General features: G+C 51.2%; 1 protein-coding gene across 1 annotated transcript; it reads right to left on the minus strand.

Annotated features, from left to right (window-relative positions):
* Positions 1-1567: 1567 nt before the first annotated feature.
* Positions 1568-19769, minus strand: LOC128819218 (uncharacterized protein KIAA1958-like). Its single transcript, XM_053999220.1, has 4 exons — positions 19720-19769; positions 11242-11317; positions 4186-5356; positions 1568-2641 (listed from the first exon to the last, which is right to left on the minus strand). The coding sequence occupies exons 1-4, from the start codon at positions 19761-19763 to the stop codon at positions 1797-1799; spliced, it is 2136 nt and encodes a 711-aa protein (XP_053855195.1). The 5' UTR covers positions 19764-19769; the 3' UTR covers positions 1568-1796.
* Positions 19770-19932: the final 163 nt, after the last annotated feature.

Here is a 19932-nt window from a genome sequence, read left to right on the forward strand (position 1 = left end):
CCGAACCGACCAGCAACGGGGAGGAAAGAGCCCGAGCCGGGGCGGTCTGGGAGCTGAGGGGAGCAGGGACCAGAGGTGTGACCGCGGCCGGGTCACCCGGGAGTGGCGGGACCCTCGGGACAGCTGCTCAGTCGTGGTGTCACGGTGATGCCACAGGAGCCGGCAGGCGCCCTCCAGCACCTGAGGAGTTTGTCTGGTTTTATGTCTCTTCAAACGCCCTTAAGTGACTTCCTGATGTTCAGTTGGTTGAATGAGACCAGCTGGGGCAAAGAGCTTGACCCCCAAGGCTTCCTTTGACACCATGGGAATGGCTCATAGGGCTTCAAAGGGCCCAAAGCTCTGTGCCACTGGGCTGGGAGCAGGGGAGACTGAGCACAACAGGGAACACACCAGTGTTCCAGGAAAGCATCACCTGCTGTTCAGACACAAACAGACAGGACTGAATGAAAGGTTCTTTTGTTTGGCTCTGCCAACAATGCAACCAAAAACCTGACCAAGCTGTAACAGGCTCTAAACAGTGCTGGGGCAGCTGAGCAGAGCTGAGGACACCTCCCAGTGCTTTTGTGGAGTTGTGTTTTGCACTCCAGGGAAACCACTTACCATAAAACCTTTCAACATTGTCTGTTGGTGTTACCAATATTGAGGACAGGACGTGCCTTGGCTTGTCTGGCCCTGCTGCTGAACCAAATAGTGGCCACTGTGGTGCTTCACCCCAGAGACATCTTTGGCTAGCTGGATGTTGCAGCTGGGCACGTGGAGACAAGTCCAGACATGCCAGAGCTGCAGTGGCAGCGGGATGGAGCTTCCTCTCCTAGAGGGTCTGCTCCCTCAGGATTCCCTCTGCCGGGGAAGCCTTTAAGGCTATGGTGAAGGAAAGGAGTAGGTTCCGATGGAGGGTTTTAATCCAGAGCTTTTATTCTGGCCTGCAGGCCTCTGAACTCCAACAGAACTCCCTGGACCCGCGTGGTTGTCCGTCCTTTTACCCAGGGGAGGGGAGGAGGGAAGGCATAGGGAGCCACCAACCAGGTTCGGGAGAGGAGGTCTCAAGGGACAAAGGACACCTGGATGGCCCAATGCCCCCCGGGGGCGGAGGGCATCTTTTGAATCTGCCCAATCACTCGACTCACTGCTGGAATGCCAGGAGTGACAGGCAGCGCTCAGCAGGGGTCAGGGTGGGGAAAGGAGGAGTGATTGACACACCTGGGATAAGCCCAAATACTTCCAAGGTAGCATCACACTGCAACAATTGTCAGACACTTTAAATAACTTCTTAAAACAGCCACAACTTCTTCAATCTACGAATCTTTCCCTAAGTGAAATGACCTGAACCTTGTCAGAAGTGTTCCTGTGAGGTTGGGATTAGCAGTGTCATCACTCTCCTCATGCTGCTCATCCTTCCCCGCAGGTCTGTGCCCCAGCCTGAGCTGTGTGGGGTGTCAGCCTCAAAATGTGGGTGCAGCTGATGCTCCTGGCCAGGCTCTGCCACCCCCAAGCCCTCTCTGTATCAGCAGTGGTGTTTTCTAACAGCATTGACCATGCGGTAGAACATTAACTTGTTTGGCAAATGTGAAACTGAAGACTCTCATTAACTCACTGAATTATCAATTCCAGTAACAGAAACAACAACAAAGCAACTTCCCTGAAAGTCAAGGCACTGCAGATCTGTAGGTACCTTCAGTGCCAAGGTGAAGTCCAGCAGAAGGATGTTTGCTCTCAACCTACACCAAATATTGCAGTAGGATTGTGTTTCAGAGCAGCCTTGGAGTGGTTGAAGGGGCAAAGCCGAAGGGACACCCCTATTTCTTGGTCTTCCTTATGTCTCCTCTGACTTCCTGGGTAATAACTTTCAAGATCTTATCAATGTTGGCTTTTGACAGTGCCTTCTTGCTGTACCACACTTTGTCCCAGACGGAGCACAGTGACCTGGGAGCCAGGTAAAGAGGGTGGTTGTCATCCAGCATGTCTGGTGGCCTCTTCCTGGCATACTCCTTGTAACTGGCGACCGGGCAGCTCTCTGGATCCTCAGGCTTGGCAAAGAGCTGTGGGCTTAGCTTCCCTTCGTTTCCCCTGGGACTCAGATCATCCTTCCACTCCAAGTACTCCACCTCTCCTTTGGTCTTCCCCAGCACCACCTGTCCCCAGTACAGCTGGTGGGCCTTGTGGTGGGTGTTTGCCCCAAACCCCCTAATGAGGTTGGTGAACATGAGATGCAGCAAGCCCTGAGGGTCTGTCTTGCTTAAAATTCCCTTCTCAAGAAGGTTTTCTATGTGTTCATCTGTCAGGTTCTCCACAACATTCCACCCTTCCTCCTTCTTTTGAAACAGGCACCAATGCTTTAATTTATAGGCTTCCTGAGAGGCCTTGAACTCTGGCCCTCTCAACATGTTGTACTGGTAATTGTGGGCCTGGAGGTACCGGTTGATGTTGCACCGGAACAAGCTTAAGGAATTGGCTGAAAAATCCACGCCATTCTGTTTCTTGGCAGAGATGAAGAACGAGACCAGGTAGTGGTCGAGGTCTGCAGGAGGCAGCGTGTGGATCTTGCGCGTCTCGGAGGGGTGGTGCAACTTCAGCCAGTCTTCAAACACTTTTATGTCTCCAGTGGTAGAGCTTTTCTTTTTCTGCTGCTTCTTCAGCATCTCTAAAAGACAAGACACAGCTTTGTGGACAGGAAGAATCACAAATATCAGTAAAACACAAGGAGATATAGAATAGTGTCTACCTGCCTTCTAGAAGCCATTCAGAGAAGACAGGACTCTCCCAAACCCCTTCCCCTAGAACTGTGGGTCATATTTGTGTTCTCCACAAGATAGCAGTGCCGGGATCTCCAGGGAAAGATGGGCTCCTTCATGTTCCCTCTCCCTTGGCAGCTGGCCCTGCTCACTGCCATACAGGGAAATTTCCCTTTCACTGTGAAATAACAGCATGAACCAAAGGTTGGGGTGGATAGTGAGGGAGAACAAACAGGTGAGTAAAAGTGTACTATGATTTTGTTTAAAGGATTGCCAGGATTCCAGTTGGGCTCTCTCTCAAGTTGCCATGGCAATACCACATCTACCTAGTTCGATGTAGCATGAGAAATTAATTCTTTGGATTGCTGGAAAGCTCCATCTGCTCGCCTGTGACTCGTCCAGGGCTGAGGATGGGATGATGGAAAAGGGCTCATGAGCCAACACCTAGAGATTCCCCTTTTTGCACCAGGTTATTTTTTACAGGCTTAGTTGTCATCCTGAAAGACTGATGGCTGTCCCACTGGTTTGGGGTTTTGGCCTGTTTTGTACTGACTGCTCCAGGTGCAGAGAGGAACAGCTCATCAATCAATAATGCTGAGGCCTCCTCTGAGCCATGAGCCAGTTACCTTGGCAGAAACAGCTACTACACACATTCCCAGAAGAATTCCCAGTCCCTTCACATGACACATGATGTCAGTTATGAAAATAGTAAAATACTGCTCCCAAACCCCAACTGTGGCAGTTTGTGTGGTTATGGCTCCACAAGGAACAACAACCCCTAAGCCTTTTCAGGACCAGCACTGGTGCTGCAAGGACATCCCAGGCAGACCCCAAATGCTGCCTCAGCAATCCCTGCCCTTTTAAAGGACATGCCCAGGCCCCTGTGCTGCAGGACAGCACATACAAAAACCTTCATTCTTGAGAGGACTAAAGCACTATGTGGAGTCCTGCATTTCCTACGCAGGACTGACACTCTGCTGCCACTGCCAAGGCTGGGAGGTTTTACCACTGGCCTTGGTGCAGCCAGAGCTTTGGCCACAATTTCTCTGCGTTACTTCCTCTTGTTTCTTTCTCTTGAGACCTGAGTTCCCTGCTCTAGCTCCAGTTTCTCACAGGGACTCTCTCAAATACAGCCAACATACTGTGTGTGGGTACTGGGTAAAATGGAAGACCAAAGTATTCAAACTGGGATGTTGGAGCTGGGGCACAGCCAAGAACACCTTTGGGTATCCCAGAGAAGGGCATTCCCTACAGAAGTACCAATTCCTTTAGGCAGGGAGCTTTGTAGTCCCCTCAAGCAGAAACAGGAGTGCCCCAAATCCAAGAGATTTACTTAGATGCTGCAGTACAGATCCTGGCAGTGATGTGAACTCACCCTCCTTGGATATTTTAGGAAAGTGATTAATGGAACACCCCCATACCCCTGAAGGCACAGAACTCCACGCTGTCTTACCTTGATTTGAGGCTGCAGGTGGATGGCTCTCTGGACTCCAGAAGGCTGAAGAACAAGGTGTCTGCCCGGATTCTGATGTCTCGCTGTCCTCATCCACATTGTCAGCACCGTTCTCACTGGAGCCCGTTCCCGGTGTGCCACTCGCTGGAGGACTCAGCTCGAGACGTTGCTGAACAGCAGCAGTGGCCTGGAGCTCAAAGAATATCACTGAGGGCTGTGATTCAAGCTGGGCCTTGGCTTCAGTGCTGGGGACAGGAAGGGGTTTGAAACATTCCTTTGGTGCTGCAGACCCCGGGAGGCTCTTTGCTCTGGAATTTTCAGCCGTGGGCCCTGCAGCAGTGGAAGGAGCCAGCCTCAGGATGTTCCTGCTCAGGTCCTCTGAGTTGCTGACAGGAGTCTGCAGAATGTAGGCACGGGCTAGGGGTGGCTTTGCTGTGGGGGCAAAGGCAGCTTTTTGGGAGGCTGTTGGCTGGTGCAATGCCATCTTCTGGGAGTGGTGCATCTGCAACTCCTCAGCAGACAGCTCTGACACATTATCTGGGCTGATTCTGTCTCCTTGGTTGTCTTTATCTGCCTCACACTGCTCTTCATCAGAGATGATAATCTGTATGTTGTTGTCACTTTTGAACTTCACATCCTGTTCCCCAGTCTGGACTCTACTACCAGACATTGAGAAGTGCTGCTCTGCTGCAGAGAATGATGTTTTGGTTTTCTTGCTATTTTGACTCCCCTTGGGCTCGTTATTCATTGTGTAGGCACTGTCAGCCTTCTGCTCAGTGACCCCTTGGGGTCTGCTACATGGCCCTGTGCTCCCAGAATCTCCTTGATCCATCTCAAAAGGTGATGGGGTCAGCTTGAGCCTCTTTTCCTCAAAGCTGGATTCTCTTGCCAAAGACTCAGAAGACAGGAGCCTCTTTCTCCTTCCTACAGCCTCAGTCACTTCTTCACCTCTGTTGTGTGACTTCCCACAGTGCCAGTGATAGGCATGTCCAGCTCTGCACATCCACAGCACAGCGTTGTCATTGCTCACGTGATCTGTGTTCTGCATAAATTCCAGGGCTGGGATCTGGTTGCATATGGTCCCATGAGTGTGTGCCCAGATCACAAGGTTGGAGAGATCTGCTTCAAGGGAACTGGTACCGCTGCCCCTTCTGTCACTGCCGCTCTCACTCTGTAAAGGTGTTGGAGAGAACGTGAGTGAGAGAGGATGTGCAGACAAGAGCAGTCCTGGGGCTGTTTCTGTCCCTCCCCAACAGTGCAATAATTGTAGACCAGCAATCTCATCTCAGGACTCCTTTTAAAAATCAATTTGTTCTTTCTTTCTTGTCTGTGCTATCATTTATGCCGTAACAGAACACTCACCATGCTGCTGCTTTTTGTCTCACTGAGCCTTCTCTCAGGTGGGGATCAGTAAGTGATGCTTTGAATGGCCTTTCTCTCTCAGAACCTGAAAGGATCATCACATGTGTGCGCTATATACATGGATAAGTGTAAAGTGTACATGTATATATATAAAACCCTGACCAGAAGATGCAACTGAATTTCTCCATGCTCAGCCCACTGCAGGTCTGTGCCCTCCCTGGGCTGAGCTCCTACTGCACTCCCAGGAGCTCTACACACAAAACCTGACTGGGGTAAATATTTGCAGGATCAGCCTCTGCAACACCAACGAAACGGAAACTGAATATAAACACTGAAAATAGAATTTTACAAACTGAACTCTGCAAGCCATTCCTTCAGCGCTCTGGGGTTGGCAAGCTCTGTGTCTCCAAGTGCTGAACTGCAGAGAGAGAACAAGGAATAGTGAGGCTGGTTCAGCCTGACATTCTTTGACTTTGTAAACAGTAACAAGAGGCAGTTTCCCAACTGAAGGACTTGCACATGCAACTCGTATTTATATTAAAGACTAAATCTAAAACTCTCCCATCTGTTTGGAAGGCTCCATGCAGCAGCCTGGAAGTCATCCCTGTTTCTGTGTCACAGGGAACACGTAGCATGCCCTCAGCACCACGGCAGCCCAGGAGCCATCACTGACACTGCACACTCGCATCTCAGTCCATGATTAATTAAAAGCTTTGCAATCAGTGATGGTTAAAGAGGCAAGGCTGAAAAAGCTGGACATGAGAACCTTGTCTAAAGTGATTCTTTGAGCAGTTCTTTTGAGCAGTTCTGGCCTACACAGAACACAGCTCTTGGGGAGAACAGGCCCTGGCTGGCAGTCTGTGAGCACACCTGAACACCCCTGAGCACACCTGAGCAGGCACAGGAGCTCCAGCCCTGAGGCTCCTGCTCTCCCAGAGAGCTGGGCAACACAGGAGAAGCCCATCCCAGCTGACAGCTGTAGGGCTGCTCTGCAATCCATGGACACGGTGCTTGTCCACAGGGATTTATCTGAGGATCTGGTAGTCAGAGGGTGAGGGTGAAGGCTGGCTGAGGTGCAAATTGAGGGTGCTGGCTGAGGGTGAAGCCAGCAGCACACGGGCAGGAATGGCTGTGAGTGTTGGCCCCGTGGCAGTGCTGTGCCCAGTGCCCTCAGTGCCCAATGCCCTGGGTGTCCAGTGCCTTTGGTGCCCATCCAGCACCAGCCCAACCCACTGGCTCTCCTGTCCAAAGAGAACAGGTCACACCTGTCGCAGGTGCCAGCTGATCAGGAGGCACAGGAACTGCTCCCTTTGGGGTGAGGCTGCAGCACAGCACAGCACACAGCTCCTTTCTGCACTTAGGTTCCATCAATCCATATGTTCCTTCCTAATGATAGCACAGATAATTTTAGCCCAAATGCTTGGCTGTTGCACGTGCCAGCACGTGGAATGTGCAAAGGCGGGATTTACTGAGAATTTTTTACTGAAATCTGCTGCTGCTGCTTTAACAAAAAAATCAGACAATAAAAGCCTTTTTGGAAGCAGCAAATGCAATCTGAGCTCCTGATGTTAATCAAGGCCTTGTATGGGATCTACTGTTCCTGTGAGCTCACTCCTGCTGAACCCCAGCAAACAGGGCAGGGAGTCATCTCCAATGGCCATTTCAGCTGCCCTGACCCCTCACAGGCTCTGCCCAAGCTTCTCCCCAGAGGTGTTTGACCTGTTCCCACCTCCCCAGGCCAGGGAGTTCACAGCCTGCTCCCACTGAGCCCCTACAAGCTGAACTTGGGGAAGAACCATTTTCCCCCCTGAAGTAAAAGAGAGTTTTATCTTCAAGTTCAGCCTGTGCAATTCCCCAAAAGACAGACTCAAAGGAACTTCCATGCCAACAATCTGGTGCCTTCAGTCAGTGTGGGAAAAGGTAACAGGAACGGAAGCTCCGCATGGTCATATGGCCACAAAATTACTGACTTGGCAGATGAACATCTTGATCCCTATCACAGGCCTCTGCAAATGGAATGCTTTTATCTTTCCTTATCTCCAGGCACATGTCTTCCTCTTCCTGATCTCTTTGAAAGAAAAGCCTTTTTTTTCTCTTGCTATTTAGTTCCCAGCACTGGCTCTGGTGCTCAGCTACAGACCCCTTAGGCTGCTGTGGCCCTCGGACTTCCAGCAGCTGAGATTCCCTCAAAGGAATGGCAAGTGGAATCAGTCTGGATTCACAGTCACAGCTGAGTGAGAAAAATGACCACTGTCTTTCCCCCAAAGGCTGAACTGGCATATGTGTCTTCCCTCTGAATAATAAAAATCCATCTTGATCATTGCCACAGTTTTTACCTGCTTTCAGCAACCCTGGGACCCCTGTGGGCTTAGAGTTTGGGGCTGAGGTTTCTTTTGGAGTCTTATGCCTGATTCAGTGTCTGTGTGGCTGGGAGTGATGTTATGGGTTAATCCTCTTTCCAGGAGAGGCTCCCATCTGATAATGGACACTGTGTACAGGACCCACACCTTTCTGCAGGAAAACAGGACATTCCAGAACTGTACAGTAAAGGATTTTAATTTTTTTTTAACTCATAGGGAATTCAGTCTACTGCTAAAACCTACAGTTAGGTGAATTCAGGCTCCCTCATGGGAAAAAAAAAAGTTGGGTTTTTTTGGTTGTGGTTTTTTTTTGTTTGTTTTTTGTTTGTTTGTTTTAGAGTCTCCAGCACTTCAGGGGAGACTGAACTTTGGGCTGACTGAAACACAGAAATGCTTTTTTCAGTTTTAAGACTTTATGTGTGTTCTTAGAGTCGTTGGTGGGGGGGAAAGCAAACTCAGCACTTTCTGAGATTTATCCTCCTGTAAGGTCTGTCAGACACAGAGTGACCTGAGAATGTCACCACTGGGATCTTCCTCTCTCTCCCTCCCAGGTGTGCTGAAGGCCTGAACCTGTGAAACAGACACAGCCTTGTGCAAACAGGAGCAGTACATAAAGACACTAATTTGGAGGCACTAAAAGCCCTTTGCCCCCTCTGTCCTTGCCCCATTGCCCTGTGACAGCCCTGGCTGGTGCCTCTCACGGGCTCCAACGCCTGTTTTGCAGATTAGAACCTGGGACACGCACAGAGCCAGAGAACTGGAGAGCACTGACTTCCCTGCTCCAGATAAGACAGTGCAGGAAACTGCAACAATCCTGGTAGGAAAACAACAGGATACAGAACAGCAGTGCTTAAACTTGACTCCTGCCCCCTTCCCCACTCCCTTGGGAAACCCTCCCTGGAGGTGAGGGGACCTGGGACAGCCCCCCAACAAACATGTGCGGCATTGCCAGAGCATGGAGGCACTGCTGGGGCTGTGTCAGGGAAGGAAGGGCTGAAGCTGCACTCAAACACATCTGGCTGCAGGACAGGAGCTGAGTGGAGCAGCTGCAGCTTATGGCTGCCAGAAATCATGGAGCATGTCCCACCCTCCTTAGCAAGAGCCCGGGGGATGGATCCATCATTTCCTAGCACATCAGTTTTCCTGTTCTCTGTGTTGTTTGTTTCCCTCCTCATCTGCCCTGTACAAGAATCTTCTGAGCACCTCTTCAGCTCTCTTCCTGCTTCCCCACATCCTTCCACCAGCCCCTCCTGCCCTGTTTGCAGAAATACAATTCCCAGGATACATCCTGTCCTTGCTACAGGGCACCATGCCTCCATTTTGAGAGATGCTCCCAGAAAATCCCACCCGGAGTGTCTGTGGGGGCAGGATCTGACTGCAGGCACCAAAGCTGGAGACAGACCCTGCTGGCAAACACTGGCCTCCAGCACCACATTCCTTAAACAAGACCTTTTTTGTTCAAAGACTCGGACACCACTTTTTCCCTGAGTTCTAATTATCTCTGCTCCTGAGGGGCTGCGTTCCGGAGCCACTGGCCTGGGATGCAAGTGTGAGCACTAAATCAAGGCCTCTGAAAAATGCTAATAAAAGCCACGGGCAGCTGGCACGACACTGCCTGGGCCACCAACAGGGATCAGCCACCAAACCAGCCTGAGTGAAGGAAAAAATTCATTGGAAACCACAAACTTCTATTAATAGGAGCTCATGTTGTATTTCCCAGGAGGAAGTTGGAAAGGTGCAATCAGCAATTGGCCAAATCTGTGACCTGGGCAGGAAATGCTGCAGTGTCAAGGTGGAGTCTGGGGGCACCTCACACCTGTGCCAGTGCCCTGGGGACAGCTGGCTGGACTGGCCCCACGATTCCATGTGCAAACTGTGGCAGATAAGCACCCTGACCTTACCAGCACAGCCCAGCCATGGGGATTGACATGTCCCCCACCGCTGCTCGTGTGACAGTGATCTGTCCCCTCACCCGGCCCACGAGCTGCTGGGGACCAGAAGGCTCGTGCAGGAGCATCGCTGCTTCACCCGCTGCTCTCGGGGTTTGTCGCCAAGCGCCGGGCACCGGGTGGCTCCGGTACCTCCCGCTGCACGAGCACCTTTGGTCCTCCCGGTTCTGCCGCGTTTGAGCGCGCCGGGCTCGCGAATCACCCGGGAACGACGTGGAACGGGAACCCTTTTGTTCCCGCTCCCCGCGGCCGGAGCCGCCCGGTACCGGCAGGGGGAGCTCGGCTCCGGTACCGGCGCTCGGCCCCGGTACCGGCAGGGGGCGCTCAGCCCCCGGTGCTCGCCCCGGCCCCGCCGGGAGCCGCCGCAGGCAGAGCCCGCACCGGTGCGGCAGGGCCGAGAGAAGCGAGTCCCCGGGCCGGGCTCGGTCGGTGCTGCTCCTCCGGTACCAAACAGCCAAAGCGAACAGCTGGGGCTGGCGAGGGGAGGGCGCAAACCCTGCTTCATCTAATTGTCAGGAAGTTTATTGTGTTTTTTTTACATTTCTGAGCAGCCTTTTAAAGTTTAACTAAAATCATTGTATGACACAAGGTGTTTCGTCAACTATCTGCTAAACTGAACCGAACCAATCCAACCCAATCCAAACCCACACACCACTGCTGGGAACAGGACACAGCACCCAGAGTTTTACCCCAGTTTTGGGGCCTGGCACCTGCCCCTCCCTGAGCTGAGCCAGACCCTCTCCCCTCCTGTCCCACCTGTGCACAGATCAGAGCTCACGTGTTCCCCCAGCACGCCCTGGCTGGAGTGTGGCAGCAATTTGTTATTAAATAAATTATTGTGACTTGTAATTAGATGTAATTGTTCACAATGGGACATGGTAACCTACTTCTTTTGCAATACAAACCATCTTTAGTGACTGACACCTCAGCTCCATCCTACCCCTGTCTAAAGCCTCTGAAATTGAGGTGACTCAGCCTGGGGTGCAGGACTCAGTGTCACCAGCACCAGGCAAATGCTCATGTTTGTTTCTGCACCCCAGGTGTTTACAGAGGTTTGCTGGGATGTGATGGGAAATGGCTCCTGGAGGCAGGAAAAAACACTGTTGGTAACAGTGTTGGTAACAAAGTACCTCGCAGGGAAGGGGAAGCTCCCTGGCGGTGGGATGGCTTGTTCCAGTCCCTGCTGGATCTCTGGCATGGGGAGCACAAAAGGAGCTCCAAGTTCAACATCCCCCTGATGATGGATTTTGGTCACAGGCAAATGCATTCGTTTATGATCCCTGGTGATGCCATCTGTGAGACTTAGAGGCTCCCACCTTTGGAGCCTTGGCTCCTGCTCAGTTTTCTACTCTGTCCTTGTTTTGATGTGGCCCTGTCTCCCTTACCTGCTCCAAGGTCAGGCAGGCAGCCTCCCACAGAGCACAGCACTGCCCAAGGACAGGATCCAGGGCACAGGGCAGCCTAGGAGAGAGGGGAGACAGGTGTTTGTTAGGAAAGGGAACTCAGAGCAACCTGCCAATCCCTGGGATGGGATTGAAGCCATGAGCAAAGCTCTCTGCCCTGAGAGCTGAGAGCCCTCAGCTTTGTTGGGCTCTGAGTGGCCACCTGGGGTAGCAGCCAGGACTGGCAGGATCTAAGAGTGGCTCCCCATTGCTGTCCCCCACTCCTTGAGAGCAGAGCTGAGCCTTAGGGATGAAAACCCCACAGCTGGATGATTCTTTGGACAAGAAACACACACTTGGCCTTGGATCCAGGAAAGCTGCAGCCCTAACACCCTGCCCAGCACATGAGGAGGAGCAAAGCAAGCAACTCCACTCATCAGATTCCAGAGAAACCAGAGCCAATGGGTGGTTTGGATCTGGAGTTCCCAGCTGAAATTGTTCCTGAGGGAAGGGTTCTGAGAACTGACTTCCACCTGCTGCAGAAGGAACTTGTCATCTTGCACTATGGAACAAAGTATTTTCTCAGTAAAGTATTATCATGAATTTTTGAGCCCTGACCTTCAAGTAAGAAAATGTAGCTGAACTGCCCCTCTGGAGGGAACTTGGCTCCACAGGGAGGGTGAGTGAGCTCATAGAAATGCTCCTCTGACTGAAGGTGCAGGCAGTACCTGCACAGGAGTGATATATCCCCAACTTCCAGACCTGCTGCCAGGCAGTGGGAGTCTCTCTTGGGCCATGGTGATGCTGGTTTTACCCAAAACCAGGAATTCAGTGCTGTGGTGCAGAGCAGGGAGCTGCACACAGAACTGATGGCTCTGCCCACAAGGAACCCCTGTGCCTGTGTTTTGGGGATACTGGGGTCCCATGAGACACCCCTTGCACGGGCCCCTGTCATTGCCTGCCACACTCACTGCCCTGGTATCAGAGAGCTCAACAATTAAATATTAAAACTTCTAAAGGATATTGAGTTTCTTTTGTTCCTTTAGCATCACCAGTGTTCTCAGTTCTCCCTGACTTCACAAGCTGCATGTTCCTGCCTTCATGTTCTTTTAATGCTTCATTTCATACTCCAGAGGGCTTCCTTCACCTCCTGTCTGTCACAGGGAGCATCTGCTGTACAATCCAGACCAGGAGACGGCTTTTAGGGAGCAGGTTGCTCACCCAGATCCCAGACTACAATCAAACCACCAATTTCATGGTTCTGCACATAAGCCAATGTGTCTTTATACACTTGCACCCAGTTTGATCCAGAGTGCTTTGGCTTTGAGTCTGGAATCAGAATGTGAGATTCCTGAACACTTTCACCATCTGAAGCATGAGCAAACCTTCACACCATGAAAGCAAAAGCCCCTTAGCCATAGAGCAAGGCTTCCCTGAGCTGTTCCCCTGCACAACATCCTTCAGGAACATATGGGCTGGCCACCACGAGATGCCCACAGCATAACTACAGCACTGACAAACCAATTGAGCCTCAGCAGCTGCCTCTGGGAAGGTTTCATTCATCCCCAGCACTGCCTTTTAAACTTAAGTGCCACTGGAACAAACACATCTTTGATCCAAGTAGGAAATAATTTGAAGCTTTGTGTTTAATAGAGCTGCAGCCCTGGGGAAATGATGTCGATCTTGGCTGGGATGACAATGGGGCTCACGGGCGGGCACAGAGCATGGCTGTCCCCATCCTCTCTGGACACAGAGCATGGCTGTCCCCATCCCCTCTGGACACAGAGCATGGCTGTCCCCATCCTCTCTGAGCTGGCTGTGTTTGGACATCTTTGTTCTTGACTCAGTGTGGAAACAAGCTGCACAGCTGAGGCTCCTGAGCTGTGGCACCAAAATACAGGATTTGTTTGGGGGCGGGGGGGAGCAGGATTTGGGCAATCCCTCCTGTCCTCTTGTTCCTTCTGCCTTTGGAGTCTCTCGTGTCCCCCTCAGCTCCAGGGGAACCACAGCACAGATTAGGGACTGCAGACACAAACATGAAGGGACACATGGGCAGTACTGGGCTGTACACACCTGTGTGATCCATGTGCCTGAGGTGGGGGCACACACACCTGTGTGATTTGTGTGCTCTGGGGACACACACACACCTCCCTTTATACTGTGGACACCTCTTCAAATGTTGCTGCAATTTCTACCTGTAAAATCCCGTGCTCAGAGCAGGGAGCAAGCAGCAGGCAGGCTCCACACCCGAGGGAGCATCCCTAGATGCTCTGCAGGTGCCTCTCTGTCAGGGCCCTTTTTCATTTAAATGACCTGTGCTCAGACTGTGGCATTCTCCTGTCTGGAATCATCTGGCATCTGTGCCATATCCATTTGAATGGCAGATGCAACAGGAGACACCTGTGGACAGAGGGGCAGAGCTAAGGTTTCAGGAACAATCACAGAGCCTGGCAGGTGAGCGATGGAGACGCTGCAGCAATAATGCATGAGCTGCACCTGCCTCCCCTGCGCCCTGCAGCACTGCTCGTCTGGGAGCTGCTGTTCCACTTCCCTGCTGGGAGAACCAGTACAGCACAGTGGCTCAGACTGGGAACACCAGGTTATAGTGTGTGCTGGGAGAGAAGCAGATCTGGGGGGCTGAGTACTCTCAAAAGTCCTGCAGAGCCCCCCAGGTTCCAGCTCTGGAAATTGTTGCTGAGCCAGTGAACCCCCTCGAGAGGCTGATCAGGAAACTGGCATGAGCCTTAAAATGGTCACAAAACCAAATCATTGTAAGGAAGGGAAGGAGCTTCTCAGGCCACTGCTGGGCACAGGGAAGCAACAGAATGGCACTCAGCTCTCCCTGCAAACAAACCCCTGACTAAAGCAAGAAGGAAATGCAGAGCTGGAGCTATGGACAAATGAGCAATGGCATTTACTTCCCTGCCCTGGGATAGCTGGAGATGTGCTTGGAAGAAGGGTTGTTTGTATAAATAAATGTTCATTCTTGGCAGTGGAATGCAAACTATGCTGAGGGGCTGGAACCAGGCACTCGGAAAAGCTGAGGCCAGAGCAAGGGAGAGACGGGAGTGAGGCTGCAGGGAGGAAATTCACATTCATTTTTAGCAACTTGGAGAGGCTCTCAAGCCTCTTTGACATTTTTAATTATGCTGATGCAGAGCCTATTTCAAGGACAAAAAAAGTCAGGATTCCAGGTTAAACAATTAGGAAATTTCACACCAGACAGTGAGGAGCAGTGCTGCCTGGGGGTCTGGAGACTCTCTGAAACACGGGATCATCTTTCAGCCTTTCTAGACAGACGGAATTTGAATGTCTTGCAGAATCCTCGCCCAGGTCAGGAACTCAGAGCATGGCCCTGTAAACCTCTCCTGATGGTATTTTCTGAGAGCACACAGGAGGCAGGAAAGATGAGTCTGTGCCACTGCTCTCTTCATCCAGGCTCTCCTGCAAGGTTTCTGGAAAGGCAGAAAAGCATCCTGCAATGTGGGCATCAACTGTGTCAGAATCTGTAACTTTACAGTGGAAAACACTGCAATTTCTGGTGGAGAGTGAGCTCAGCTCGATGGTGTCACATCACCAAGTCAGGGCCTGTCTGCTTTCCATGCTCAGAAAGTGACCTTTTGTCATGCAACCATCGTGACCTCAGGGTCTCACTTTCCTTGTGTATCCGTGGAAAAGAGCTTTACCTGCTTACTCACTCACTGTCCTTTCTGAAAAATGTGTAAGGAGGACCTGTCCCTACATTTCAGTTTGGGTGTCAGGGGCCACAGCTGTGGCACTGAAGGGCGGGAGTTGCCTGTTTGTGCTGAGCAGAGATGCCAGTCCCCGGCTCTGAGTCCAGCACAGGAGCTGGCACCGGGCTGGGGACAGTGGAATGGAATCGGAACCTGCCTTCTCTTTGAGATAATGGAAAGTCACGGAGAGGTATCCAGCTTTAGGCATGAATAAATCATTACAGGTATGAATTATTCAGGGCTCAGCCCTCCACATGTGCTCCATTCAGACTCCAGAGCAGCATCCCTACTGCATGGGGGGTTTCTTCCCCAACATTCCAGGTCTATGGCAGGCTGATGAGTCCAAGTTTTCCAATAAGATTAAAAGAATAATTGAAAATCCAGTAGTAAGAAGGTGCTGAAAGTGCTGTGACACCTCAGGCTGGCATTCCAATGGCCAGGCAATGTCTGAGCTCCAAGAGCTGTGCACAAGTTAGCCACAGCATGGGATGGGAATAAGAAGTGGTTCATGAAATTAGGAGCACAGGTTGGAGGGAAGATGGGCACAGAATCAATACAGGAACCAACCCAGCCTTCTGATAGCTTGTGTCTAACACAAACACAGGTTTTATCTGGATTTCTCAAATGACAATAAGCAACTTTGGTAGTACTTAGGGGATAAATCAAAATTCCTGACTTTGACCTGTGCTGTGAGATCAGTGGCTTTACCTTGTGATGCTTTTTTAAAATCTTGTTTATTATGAGCTGAAATGGGTTGAATGAAGAGAAAATCTGGTTTGCAGTAACTGAAAGGATGGCACTGTTAGAGCTGGTCAGAGTGATCACTGTTAGAGTGATGAATTTAATGTGAGAGTCCAAATCATGGACCCTGGGGCCCAGGAGAGCAGGGGCAGCCATGAGCCCCAGGTGCTGCCAGGTGACTTCTGGGGAAGAGCAGCAGCGCCAGGATGAGTTGCAGGGGGTATAATCAGGCCATAGATTAATCAAGAGATTCATCAAACCATAGCCTAATCTTCAGCACTCCAACCCCAACTAGGAGGGGAAAAAACTGCTGTGTTGAACAGCCAGGAAATGGCTGCTTCGTCCTGCACAGGAAATGAGTCACCCCAGAGCATCGGGAGGAGCCGTGGGGACAGGGAAGTGCTGAAATAACATGGAGAAATACAGAGAAGTCTCTTGTGTCGTGGATTAAAAAGAAGGAAAGATGTAAAATGTGAGCTCTTGTGATTCTGCTTCAAATTCGAAGTTCATGTAGGTGCTTGCAGCATGGAATACCCACAGCTGTAGAAGGGGGACTCAGGGTGTGCAATGGCAACACTAACAATGCCCAGGTGCAGTTCTCCTGCCTCGCAGAGCATTTCTCACCTGCTCAGCTCTGGCCCTGCACAGGAGGCCTCACGCTGCTGTGGTGGCAGAGCTGTCACAGACACCCTGCTCAGGGAGCCCATACACAGGTTAGGAATCATAGAATCACGGAGTCATTCCCCCTTGTCCAGGCCCTTGTAAAAAAATCAGTCTCCAAGAACACTTCTTTTTATTACTGACAGCACATTAAGCTCTCAATTCCAAACCCATTTATTTATCAGCTACCAGTCAGAACACTCTTTGATAGTACTCCACGCTGCCAAACTCTCGTGGATCAGTGGAAGAAACACTCCCCTCATTCATGCTGTGTCCTGCTCGGAAAGCCACGTGTGTGCAGGTATGAGCTGCACCTCTCCCAGATGCTGGAACTAACACAGCCAGCTCTCCCACCCCTCCTCCTCCAAGCACCCCAGCTGCAGAGGCACTTTGGGTCCCTCTCCTGGTCCCTTCTCTCAGGCACGAGGAGGGGAGGCCGTGGGTCAGAGCCAGACGTGTCTGCTGGACTGACAAACCCTGCAGGGATTGTGCTCCTGCTCCGCCCGCCCTGCACTAACCATTCCCAGAGCGGTGATGTGGCATCATGAACGATGCACTGAAGAATGTTCTGGCACCATGAGATGCTGCTGAAGCTGCCAATACACTTTGAAATAAAACCGCTGTGTTCGCTGAGAGGGGCTGAAAATAAATAAAAGCCACAGAGAGAAGCAGAAGGATTGGAGACACCCCCTGCTCCCTGGTTTCTTTGGAATTCAGTGGCAGCACAGTTATCTGTGAGACTTCCCTGGTTTAGGGTCTTGATGGGAATAATGAGGCAGGAGAGGAACTTCCAGGAAAACAACTCACTGGCAGCAGTATCCAGTGTGCCCCAGCGTTTGGGTTCATGAACTGGGCCCCTGTTTTTGGTTTTCAAACTGCTGGCAGAAACGTTGGGTGGAAGAAAAAGGAGAAGGAGAAGAGTTTTGCCAGTTTGTGAAGGACACAGTTGCAAAGAGAAGCGTCCATGACCCCACACGGGCTGGGGAGCTGTGTAACAATACAAAGGGAACAGGCAGGAAAGGGTCGGTTTTGTTTCAGAGTTTTTCCTCCCTGATGGAGAATTAAATGCCAAGAGATAACACATGCAGGAAGGGCTCAAAAATGGAATAAGCTGGGTGTGCCCCAGAGCCCTTCCCGGCCAGAGGAACCAGAGCCAGAACCAGGGTGGGACGTGGGACACTGCTGTAGGATCATACAAAAGAAGCTGATTCATTTTTTTCCCTTTGCCCTCCTATTTTTTTTTATATGGTCATTTTCATCTGGGTTTGTTTTTCAAAACAAACACAAGGACACCCAAGGGCTGGTCCTGCTCCCCGCTGTGTTTTCATATCAAGCTTAATTTTGTTCTTAAAAGCATTTTCCTCTTTGGCCCAGAGAAAACCACAACAGTGTCACTGGTCACTTGTAATCCCATAGTACCTGAGCAGATGCTGTCTAAAAAATTATCTCCCTATTGCAGGAAAATGGCTGATAAAATGTTGCTCAATCATCATTTCTGCAAGAACTGTGGAAAACCAGGGTGAGCTTGCACAAACCTTAAAGAGGCTTTCAAGTCAGACCAAACCTGCAGAGGAAAGGCCTTTGGAAATCAGGAATCCTGTGGTGGAATTTACCTGTTTACTCTGCCAAAGATACCTGAAAAGCACCTGGAATACCTGCACATGCCATAAACTCAGCAGCAAGTAGAAAATCAGACCCTGGCCTGGCCTGTGATCAGTGACGAGTGTTAATGAATGTTTTCAGTCTTTGTGGGGTGTTCAGGGTACTCTTCCTTAGGGTACAGAAATACCCCACATTGAAGAAAATAAAAAACCAAACCAACGGATTCTGTCTCCACAGCATCCTCTAACATCAAGGGATCCCTTACTTATGGAAGAAACACCTCCATGGGAAATACACCTTAAACCAGGCACAGTTCAAGGGAGCACAGGGAGCTTGTGTTGGCAGCTAAATTCCTGCTCTCTTTGATCACATCACTTTATCTCTCTGGCTCTCAGCTACAGTGGATCTATAATCTCATCATTTTCCCATTCTTCGCCTCATCGAAGTTGTAAATCTCTTATCTGAGGCAGCAGCTGAGCCTTTCATATGCAGGAGCCAGTGGTTTCAGATGGGTTTACTTGCCTTCAGCAATAGGTCACAACACATTTTTCCTCAGTTTTAAACTCCACATGGGCCAAACTGGAGGCCCAGTAACCCAAAGATTTGGGAATCAGAGTTCTCAGCTCCTGGAAAGATCCAAGGCCAAGGGAAGCTCCTGCATTTCACAGAGGGTGACAAGAGTGAGGTAGGCAGGCAATGTCTGATCCTGGCCACTGAAACCCCTGAGCACTGCCCCAGTGAGAAATGAGGGCTCTGGCCAGAGAACCTGGCACAGCAACACGTGTTTGGGAGAAAATAGACCACTTCACTTCTAAATTTCTCTCTTCTACTCACATGTCAAGTTTGCACTTGAGAGAGACACGAGAATGCAAAATGCATGTCTGTACCTGCCAGAGTTGCCTGACACAAAGCAGAAACACTGCCCAGGGATTTCACTTGCACTCTTATTTTTAAAATAATTTTCTGAGGCCTCACATACACAGCCATGTCATAGCCCAGGTGTTGGTGTTTTACAGGTTATCTCTGGCAGAGGTACTTTGGCAAAACTACCAAATATATTCACAGATAAACCCTGGGTGGAAAGGCTGGCAGGGCAGAGGAGCCTGGCTGAGGGCAGAACTAGAAATTAGCTAGAAACGGACCAATTAATCCCCGTGGGGTATGGCAAGTGAGGCTCAGAGAATGGGCAACTGCCACTGGAATTCCCACGGAGCCAATACTGCATTTAAAGAGAGTGTTTCATCCATGGAGCAGTGGTGGGGAGGCTCCAGCTGTGCCCGAGGCTCGGGCATGGGCACAGACCCGCACGCTTGCCCTGGTCACCCTGCGGGAGCCACAGAAGGGACTCACACAACGCCACCACAGTCGGTTGAAATTCACCAGAGGTGGCCCAGCACTTCCAAAGCCAATCTTCCAGAGGCTTGACAAGCCCCAAATCCCTAGAATATACACGAATCCCTGCACAAGTGGGGCCTACAGGCAATGACCGACATTAAGAGTGAGACAAGCCGATCTAATTCTGCACTGAAGTGCCCCTGACGGGCCGCAGAGCTGGGCAGCAAAACGCCACAACGGTACCTGAGTCCCGGCAGGTACGTTTAACGTCTTACCTCACGAGATCTCTCCCTCTCTCTCTCACTCTCTGGTAACCTTTATCCTTAAGACATTAACTGCGATCACACACACTCCTGCACTTTCAGCCCTGCGCGCCCCCCGAGGAGCACGGCGGGCGGACGCCCCTCACCCGGGATGGCGGCGGCGCGTGGCTTCCCTGCCCGCCCCCAACATGGCGGCGCGGCCGAGCCGCCCGCGCGGCCCCGGCCCGCGCAACGTGCGCGCGGGGGAGCCGCCTGCCCGTACCCAAGATGGCGCCCAACGCCGCGCCTCCGATGCCCTGCCCCCAATCAAGATGGCGGCTCTGGGCGTCATCCCGGCCTCCTTCCCGCTCTGAAGATGG

This window comes from Vidua macroura, chromosome 26, assembly GCF_024509145.1.
Source record: "Vidua macroura isolate BioBank_ID:100142 chromosome 26, ASM2450914v1, whole genome shotgun sequence".
In the NCBI taxonomy this organism is placed as follows: Eukaryota; Metazoa; Chordata; class Aves; order Passeriformes; family Viduidae; genus Vidua; species Vidua macroura.

Coding starts and splice junctions, on each gene's coding strand:
- LOC128819218 (XM_053999220.1), bottom strand. CDS start 19,763: ATGTTGGGGGCGGGCAGGGAAGCCACGCGCCGCCGCCATCCCGG. Junction 11,318..19,719: donor ACGCGCCGCCGCCATCCCGG/GTGAGGGGCGTC, acceptor CCTCTCTCCTAG/GCTGCCCTGTGCCCTGGATC. Junction 2,642..4,185: donor ACCTGCAGCCTCAAATCAAG/GTAAGACAGCGT, acceptor CTTGTCTTTTAG/AGATGCTGAAGAAGCAGCAG.